Genomic DNA, 9,937 nt, shown 5'->3' with positions numbered 1-9,937 from the left:
TTGGTTTTTCTAAAGTCATAAGACAAAAGAGGTTTTTGTTTTGTTTTTTTTTTTATTTTTAATAAAGGAGATTATAAACAGTTATTAATTAAGGATTGCTTTCGTACTTTTTTAGTATTACAGTGATAGAGTTAATAATTTTAAAATACTAATGGGGCACTAATGCAATTTTATTGGAAATAAGTGAAGTATGCTGTCAATTTATTGGGGTACAAGTGAAAGACTTAGAAATCCAGGGGGGAAAGTGACCCTTCCGGTCATACATTGCATCTGCCCTGAGCCCATCACTAAAAATAACTTTTACTACTACCAAGTGATATGAGTAGAAGAGATTTTTTATTTTTTTTTGGCATTCATTAATTCTTATCTATTCTACCCTAGGAAATTTAGAAAAGGAAATGGGTGTTTACGGGGATCGAATCCGGCCCGATGTACATGGAAGTTCAGAGAGGCACTAACTGCACTCTACGAGTAGAAGAGATTCAAAGTTCAAGTCTTGGAATCGACACTCCCTCAAACATTACGCTTCTGCAAAGTCCGACTTTAATCTATTAACCCTTGTTGGAGCCGTAAAAACCTATGAGGGATTGATAACTCCTGGAGAGCGTTGTGGTCTTCAGGCCTTGCGCAAATGAAATTGCTATAGACTGTTGCCCTGAACGGCTGCAAATGAATCAAACTATTCGTGAATTATTCGAGTCTCGACTCGATAAATGCTCGTTCGAATTCAGTTCGGATACTAAATATGCCGAACTTGAACTGAATTTTAGGCTCTCTTAATAAATGAGTCAAACCTGAACCTTGCAGTTTTCAGTTCGATTAAGCTTGCAAACTCGGAGTATATGCATATATCTCATAAAATTTCACATATAACTATGTATAAACTTTTACACGTACATTATGAGAATTCTATAACTTTTTTTTGGGTAAATAATTCTATAACTTGTACATGTATAAATCTTCAATAGTACGATAAACCTAAATTTTAATATGTTTTTATAATTTTGTATATGTATGATTTTGTTTATGTGAAACTAGGTGCATCGCGACGTGCCTTGCACGTCTGTCATGCCCGTTGTGGACATCGATTTTGGTTGTTTCTGAACTTTTAAATGGATGAGCGTAACATAAGTTGTATGCATAAGTTTGATCATATGGAATCAAAGCGATAGAAGTAGAATCGTTCTTCCTCTAAATGAAGTATAACATGTACAACTTTTACATGTTTCCAGCTCACCATGTACAACAAAAATGGAAACAGTGCAGAAAGTGGGCAAAACCCCTTTTGCCTGTGTATTTGGAGTCGTTACCCTCCAACTTTTCAGTTTTCATTTCCTTTTTCTTACCTAAAGGCTAAAACCTTGATTCAAATACAGCCGGGGGGGGGGGGGGGGGGGGGGGGGGGTTGGGAACAAATTGTCAAATATGCTAGCTACGAAGTATCTTAGGCGGAAGAGGACGATCGTACCCCTATATTTTCCCACCACATTAATCCCACGGACTCTGACTTGTGAATCCGCACAGGTGACCATCAGTTGATTCAGTTTACTCAGATCTTGTGGGAAGAACTGCACATAGAATTAAAGGAAATCAGTGTGAATTGTGCAGAATACAAGAATGAGTTCATAATAAATGTAGGCAACAAGAAAAACATAAAAACATAAATGGGTGAGAGATGATCACCTGGAAGCCAGTTATCCTTCTGCAGGGTGCCTTTTTCTTAGTGTGCAAGTCTATCTGAGCTTCTCGCTGGAAGTGATCACTTGATCCAAGCAAGCACAGAACAATTTGTTAAAATCTGAAGTTTCTCACAACTCATGGGGTTTAAAATCGTTATACAAACCTATAACAGAGAAGGACATTGTGTCAAAAGGATTACAATTTACTATACAACAAAGGGACAAAAGCCCGAAAGGAAACATAAGTAAAATGGGACAAAGGAAAAAATAAAAGAGAAAAGAAATAGTGGACCACAAGCATACACTTCCCTTCAGGTGCACAACGTAGAAATTCAATAGCTGTTATAATCATAAAACAAAGATCCGTGTGAAAGGGTAGCACCACAACCGCATTTTTCTAATCTTGTAATTGAATTGTTTGCTTACGATTGTCAATAACCTAGATTAACGGATGCGTCCAACATGGAGCAACCAGACTATACATGCACACATGTTAGTTTACTTGATTCCAATAAACACAGGAATATCTTGCCCACATAGCATCACCACTATGTAGAGTTAGCAACTTTGACCGTTCGAAACTACATTAGCAAGCTCAAATCTCAAATCTTTAGAAGTCGTTCAAATATGGCGTAATCTAACCCCAACAAAAGCGCTACATATTGCCTAAGGTTAAATGATGCAAACTGTAGAAAAGATAGAGCACGTTCCGGCCAGCTCAATCACATCCAAATATGAAAATGAAATTAAAAAAAGTGATCCCTAGTTTGTATATGAAGGCTCAACAACAAATTTAATTTCTATTGCAAAAACAACAAACCTAAGCAGATAATGCATATGAACACCAACTTCTTCCCCATAAAAAAGATCATTACTATAAGCAATTTAAGTTCGTTAATTAACTGAACTTACAGTGCCATTCATTTATGCACGGTTGACGACACTACAGGTACCTACAAGAGAGGAAATAGTATTCATTCAGTCTATACAAGCACTATAATTTCCGTAAATGCATGGATCTTCTCATTCTAGAATGGAGTTTCAATTCCACAGTTCAATATTCCCATTAATCCTATTGATCACTGAACAATGAACATATCTTCCAAAGAAATAGACATGACAAAGATTTGCTTGACTAATGAGTAAAACTTTTTAAAAAAAAAGGCCAATTGGAAGTTGTTATATCAATGTGTCCCCAGAAATAAGCCATTGTTGGCTTCATACTTCCTTGAGAAACTGGTACATCAACAAAGATACAATCCGAAATTGACAATGCAGTTCAAAAAATCCATCTTTGTAAGGAAAAATCTGTCACCAATCACATTATAAGAATTCAAATTCAACCAAAACACATATACCAAGTAAAAATTTCGTAAAACCAGTCAAAAGCAAGCCTCTCCTACTCCAAATTGTCAGAAGGAATTAGGGAATACACGCTTATGATTAGTCACACCAAAGAACGGATGGATCTCATGACGACAACTCATGAGTTCCTAATCAACCTTGCAAAAGGAATGATACCGACGAGAATATATTGAACTAATAAGGAATAATCAACACCGTCAACCATTTCGACCAAGTAACCCAACAAAATGCGATCATGTCCAAATGGGGCTAATAACTTTTTAATTTGCCTAGTGATTCATAATAACCAGGATTCCAAAAAACACTTAATAAAGATCATGGCTAATATCTAATAAAATTTCTTCCGAAGCCTGGAAAAGTGAACAGAAAACATACCCAAAATCCTTCCAAAAAATTTCAGAGCTCCACTTTAGTTCAAAATCACTGCAATAAACTACAAAAATCCAATAGGCTTCCACTTCTCTCCGCCTGCTTTGTCAACCTAAAATACACAAATCTTAGAAACTAATTTTGTAATAAGGGAAGCTCAACTTCCATTCGGTTGGTAAGAAATTAAAGCAAAATAATTCTGATTTCTACATATCGAATGTTGTTTTTCTAGCAGCTGGGGTGGAATCATATGGATCCTGCCACAGACAGTAATTAAATCGTAAAGAAAAGACAAGTGCAATTTTACAAATCGAATCTCAATCTCTAAAAGACATTAAATTCGATACATGCAATATATTTTTAGTAAAAGAAAACTACTCATCAATATAACCAGAGGTGAAGAAATCATCAATTGAAATGAGAGAACCCAAATATCTTACCGATATTCCTAATGGCAAAACCCGAGGAAACAACTTGCGTCTAGACACGTGAATAGATCTGCAAAGAGGAATCCAAAATTATGAAACCCCATCAGAAAAAGAATAAAAACTAATAAGAGCAACGACAGAGATATAAAGAGAACGGAGGGGAGAGAGAGAGAGAGAGAGAGAGAGAGAGAGAGAGAGAGAGAGAGAGAGAGAGAGAGAGAGAGAGAGAGAGAGATCTGATTAGGTGAAGAAAGAGTTGGGTGGAAGGGAGGGTTTGCATGGAGTCAAATCGACTTACCGTATTCCCAGTTAGGGTATTGCCGAAAATCTGAAACCCAATTACATGCCCCGTTGGATCTGCCCCTCTTTCTCTCTCTCTAAAACCTAAATTCTTGGATTATCTCTCTCTCTTCCTCTGCGTATGTGCGTGTGCTAGAAAGGGAGACGGCAAATCATTTTGTTTGGGTTGAGCGTGAACAAGCCTGAAAGGAGAGAGAGAGAGAGAGAGAGAGAGAGAGAGAGAGAGAGCCATGGCCCATGGGGGTGAAGAAAAATTGCAGGACAGAGAGAGAGAGAGAAAGGAGGTATTAGGGCATGTACACCAGCATCTGTATTGGGCTGCTTTGAGGTAAAATAGAGAGCTAAGGCCTAGAAAGGAGGTTGTAGCAGAGTAGTTACTGCATAGGTAAAATACATTTGGCTCCCATGGATCGGTAAACATACCGAGAAACTATTCATCAACAATTTATTAAAATATTATTCTTTCTTTCTCTTTCCTTCCTACTACTCTCTCATTCCCTCTCTACCCCTCTCTCTGTCTCACTCTAGTAGTATATTTTATAATGATAAAGAAGTATAATAGAGAGGATTGGTGTGAGGTTGAAAGAGATTTAAGTAGGTAAAATGAAAAAAATAAATTATTGAATAGGTAAAATACCTTTTATTGGTGTACATGCTTACGTGGTTGTCTGGGAGGGTGTGGCTGTGGGAGTCCACGCCACGTGCCCACAATGTACAAGGCGCAAAAAGACTCTTCTGTCCAACCGAACAAGAACACCATCCTAATAAAAGAAGGGCAAAATTGTCCAAAAGCAGCATAAAAAGTGGCAAGCGAAACCGGACCAAAACTGGTTCTTATTAAAGAGGAGTAGGATAAAAATTTTATTTGCAATTCGAGACCTGTATGAGAGTATAAATATTTAATATTGTTGACTCGTAAAAGTTTGTGAACAAGTTTAAGTTCGACTCAAACCTAGGGAAGTTTGGCTCGTCAGATTTTCATAGAGTTCAAGCTCGGTTCGAGTTCACTTAAAAACTAAATGAATAAACTTGAACACTCTAAAACTCGATTCGATTCAGCTCGTTTGCAGCTATTATACCTAGGAAGAAATAAAGAAAATTTAAACAAATCACTTACTAGTGGGTCCTGGTTTATCCGTTACCCGACCCATTTGCAACTCTTTGTGAATTTGTGATAAGGCTATTCCACAGTTCACTTTCCCCTTCTTCTCTCTTCTCCTCACTCTAAAACCATGGCCGCTTCCGCAACTTCTCTCTCCACCACCTTCTCCTCCCTCTCCCTCCGCCGCACCCCTCGCTTCTCTCTCCTCCCCCAACCTCACTCTCTCTCCTACCCTCTCAAACCCCCCCGCCTTTCTCTAAAATTCTCCCCCCTCCGCGCCTCTCCAACCGACCTCAACGACCCCGACGCCCAATACGACGAATCCGACGAATCCGACGATGCCGTGACCGAATTGATCTCCGATCCCGACGAGATCTTCGACTACGACGAGGCCAAGTATGGCAAACCGCCCGAGCCCGTCCAGCGCTTCGGCAGCACGCCCTCCTTCGACGACTTCCCGCCCGAGTCCGAGGAGGAGATCGCCATCGGCTACGAGGAGCTCTACGGCCCGGCCTACAGCGGGGAGAGCTACCTGGGCAACGACGTGAACGCCGTCGGTGGGGGGGAGGATAGCGACGACGAGGACGAGGAGTGGCGGAACGAGGTGGAGGACGAGGACGAGGAGTTCGCGGAGAAGGTGCTGGACGGGTACGAGGAGGAGGTGGTGCAGGTGAGGAGGGTGACCAAGGTGGTCAAGGGAGGGAAGCAGCTGAACTTCAGGGTGGTGATGGTCGTGGGGGACCTTAGGGGGAACGTCGGGGTCGGGGTGGGGAAGGCCACGGAGATCGTCGGGGCAGTTAAGAAGGCGGGCATCGACGCGAGGAGGAACATCGTTAGGGTTCCGTTGACGAAGTACTCCACGTTTCCACACAGGTACTTCTACTGTGGATTGTTTTTTAATTTTGGTTTGTGGTTGTGAATCGGGAGCGCGTGAACATTGTTTGTAATGAGTCGTGCTAGCTGACTTGCTAACTTTTCGCTAACCTAACCAGGGGGCTCAAATGGTCAAATGGAGTCATACATTCATTACCCACATCTTATGGGCTCTCACAATCTCCCCCGCCTTATGATATAACTTGCATTGGCCCAACGATTTTCACCCTTCTGGCCGTGTGACTATTAGCCAGACCCTAGATGTGCCCCTCATCATGTAGACTAGGGTTGCCCTCTGATACTAAATGGAACCTCCCGCGCCAACTGACCTGCTAACCAGGGCCGGCCCGAGGTATTTGGGTGACCAAGGCTTGTTCTAAGGATGGTGCCCTAAATGCTTGACAATTTTTATGGAAAAAAAAAACCAGTCAGAGAAAGCCAAAACTATAGTATTAAATCCACTTTGCCAATTGAGCATTTCCTCTGTTGACGTGGGACAAACAGTTGCAAAACAAAGCCTCCCACCTATAGGCTCACATCGCTAGTTGAAGGAAACAATGAAGGCAAATAATCTTTTATAAGTAGAAAGTCCTACTGTCTCAGTATCAATGCTCAAGAGACTGGGCCTTACTTTTGAAACTTGGACTGAGCATTTCCTAAAAAGAGTCCTTCCCAACCCAAATACTAAAAAAAATTAAGGTGCCCCAAAAATTGGACATCTTGGGGATGCCCAAGGCCTAGGCCGCCGGCTGTGCTGCTAACTCTTAGCCTATCTCTGTGGCTCAAAAGGTTAACCTCAAATTATACAATAGCTTGTCGTGAGCCATTATATAATTGTGATTTAGATTTTGGATTTTGGTGGAGGAATTATTTCAATTGAGTGATCTCATTAGGATTTTTTGAGCTTCCAGATTATGCCCAAATTAATATTCTTGTCTGCCCAAAGAAGATTGGATTTGAATTTGCATAAAGTTAGTTCAATTATGTGATTTGAGGTTTGAGAGATTGTGCCCAATTTGGACTTTCTTGTGTAGGAATGCCATATGCATTTGGTGTTTGTTGTTGAATTGTACGTTAAAGTAGTGCTTTAAGTTTGTGTACATTCTGAAGTTCTGCAAGGAAATGAGACTAAAGACACTAAGGTTTTTTTTTTTTTTTTGTGTATATATTTTTTTTAAAGTAGACTGAAGACACTAAAGATGAGCATCACAGAAGTGCTAAGAGTTTTTTAGACTATATGGCACCCAAATTTTTGTTTATTACCTTTATCTGGGGTTGAGCTTAGCCCATGGTGAGAAGAGAAAATAAGTAGAAACCTTTTCACTTATTTGGATGCCAAAAGGGAATAGAAATGGTGAAAAAGGAGGAGACATAAAGAAAAAGGACAAGTTTTACTAATCCATTTTGTTTGTCCCCAAATCTTGCTACTTTGGGTGAGATTTGGTGAGAAATCATAAGCCGTCCTTTTTCTTGCTTTCTCACAATCCAAAGGGCTTATTAGGGGTGACGACCAGGTGTAACAAGACAACATCTTAGCAAACCATAAAGTGTTAGTGTTTAGTGAGCATTCAGACTAGTCTAAGCTTTGGTCAATCTGGCATTTCAAGCGGTAGGTTATATTAAAAGGAAGCAAATGAAGCTCAAATTTATGATTTCTGTAGTTCGGCACTAAATTAGTCTCAATTGGGGAAGGAAATCAGTGGAAGACATACACCTGACCTGAATGCTTACTTTTGAACAACCTATTCTTACGTTTTCGGAAGGTTTCAACTACCTTGGTTCTATGAATTGCAGTTACTTCTCTGAACTCTTTGCTTATTATCTTACCACGTTGTTCAAAATGCAGAAGAAGCTTCTATATCTATATTTCGGAGTAACTTTAGGCAGTTAAATCCAGACTGCTAGTTATTTGTTCATACAAGGAACTTGAAAGTTCTTGCTTCCAAAGTTAGAAATCCAAATAAACTTCCTTTCATATGCTAGAGGAATTGGGAGATGGTGTTGTGTAGTGGTGTGCACAGCACCGTATTGTGCACCTCTAAGCCGTTGGATTGTGCATCCGACGGCTTGGATCTCATCTTGGCAATGAATGGCTTTTGATCGTTGGTTGCCGAGATGAGATCTGAATCGTCAGATGCACGATCCGACGGCTCGAAGGTGCGCAGCTCAATGCTGTGCACCTCACTGCACAGCCCCCACCCGAAGTCCATGCTAGAGAACCCAACTATCCTGGTTAGTTTGACGTACGGAACAAAATTTTGTTTCTTTTCATGGAAATGGCCAAAGTGGTTTTTGTTTTTATTTTGTTTTCTAGGAGACCTAAATGAAACTTTATGGGACTCCTTAAGACTCACTATTTCCATTGACACGTACCAAAACGCACAAAAAGATGTCAGAATACTCAAAAATGTTTCGACAAATATTTGAATTTTCAAACAATGACATTTCCTACATTCCAAATTCTTTTTAAGCTTTCATTATGTTCTGGCCACCTTCCCTAAACTTTTTTGAACTTTTTTGACACATTCCAGTAAATGTTTTCTTCTCTTGCTAACCAAAATTACATACCCGAACAAAATTTTGATCCTTTCGTGCCACTTAAGATCAATTCCTTAAATTAGTACTGCAGCTGTAGGCACTTTTGGCTTTTTAATGCTTATCTCCCATTGTTAATCTTCGGAGCTAATAAATGGCAGAGCTGATGGAAAATTTGGAGCTGCAAAGGTGATGCTTAGACCCGCTTGCCCAGGTACTGGAGTGATTGCCGGAGGTCCTGTGCGGGTCATCTTAGAACTGGCGGGTGTGCAAAATGCTTTGGGGAAACAAATTGGTAGCGGCAATGCGCTTAACAATGCCAGAGCCACAGTTGTTGCGTTTCAGCAAATGAGGCAATTCAGTGAAGTCGCTGCCCTACGTGGGATGCCAATGGAAGAGCTGTGGAAGTGAGGCATCTTGAAAATGTGTACCATTGCAGCATTGCTATTGTTCGTTCATTTTGTTGGAACATTTCTTTTTCTGATTTTTTTGTAGAAATTTCCTGGCTGATTCTTAGCAACTAGCAAGTACATTGAATTGTCTACTTGTTCTAACTCTGAGTGGCTGAATATATGGTTAAAGTTGATAAATTAAAGTATCCTGGATGATCATTATTTGATTCTTCTGCAATTCTCTTCTGGACTTTCAAAACAATGCACAAGAATTGGAATTGGAAAATTTCTCAATTCTGGTTGGTTTCAGATAGTAATCACTGAACTTGTTCATGCAAAGATAAAGCTTTGTTACCTATTTTATTTAAGAGGAAAAAGGTGCAAGGAGAATTGGTTATACTATTTGTGTGATGAAAAGACTTTTGTGTGCAGATTAAATGTGTGCGAAACTGTTCGATGTAGATGGATCCGAAAAATGAGGGACCTACGTGTAGCGGATGGTTTCCAAACACATCTTTGATAGGACATGTGCACATAGGATGGTTTCCAAACACATCTTTGATTGGGGATGGTTTCCAAACACATCTTTGATAGGACATGTGCACATAGGATGGTTTCCAAACACATCTTTGATTGGACATGTGCACGTAGCATTGTTCTTCGTGAAGTAAGTTTATTGCAAAGACATACACAATTTGAAACACAAAATCACACAACCCCAATCTCCTTTCATAGTCATTTGTCGAAGAAGCATATACTGTAATTGGCAACCACACACATCGCAAATGCTTTCGCCTTGTAATTGTGAAATAAACATACTTCCAAGGGCATACGGCATACCCTAATCTAACAGCAATCATAAGCTTCATTCCTAGTATCATTTAAATGAACTTC

General features: G+C 40.0%; 1 protein-coding gene and 1 long non-coding RNA gene across 3 annotated transcripts; one reads left to right on the top strand and one right to left on the bottom strand.

Moving 5' to 3' along the window:
* Window positions 1–1,167: 1,167 nt before the first annotated feature.
* LOC131315947 (uncharacterized) lies at window positions 1,168–4,409 on the bottom strand. Of its 2 annotated transcripts, XR_009196943.1 has the most exons (6): window positions 4,140–4,406; window positions 3,854–3,911; window positions 3,420–3,525; window positions 2,592–2,632; window positions 1,684–1,843; window positions 1,168–1,568 (listed from the first exon to the last, which is right to left on the bottom strand). It is a non-coding gene; the product is annotated as an uncharacterized LOC131315947 (long non-coding RNA). The 2 variants fall into 2 exon arrangements; XR_009196942.1 differs by having other exon boundaries at window positions 1,684–2,632; window positions 4,140–4,409.
* A 902-nt stretch (window positions 4,410–5,311) lies between these two features.
* LOC131316126 (small ribosomal subunit protein uS5c) lies at window positions 5,312–9,270 on the top strand. The gene is made up of 2 exons (XM_058345405.1): window positions 5,312–6,116; window positions 8,813–9,270. Exons 1-2 carry the CDS (start codon window positions 5,374–5,376, stop codon window positions 9,060–9,062), a joined length of 993 nt encoding a protein of 330 aa, XP_058201388.1. The 5' UTR covers window positions 5,312–5,373; the 3' UTR covers window positions 9,063–9,270.
* The last annotated feature ends 667 nt before the right edge of the window (window positions 9,271–9,937 follow it).

Source organism: Rhododendron vialii, chromosome 2a, assembly GCF_030253575.1.
Source record: "Rhododendron vialii isolate Sample 1 chromosome 2a, ASM3025357v1".
NCBI lineage: Eukaryota > Viridiplantae > Streptophyta > Magnoliopsida > Ericales > Ericaceae > Rhododendron > Rhododendron vialii.
The sequence above is the reverse complement of the archived record's forward strand: the minus strand, read 5'-3'. Positions and strand labels throughout refer to the sequence as shown.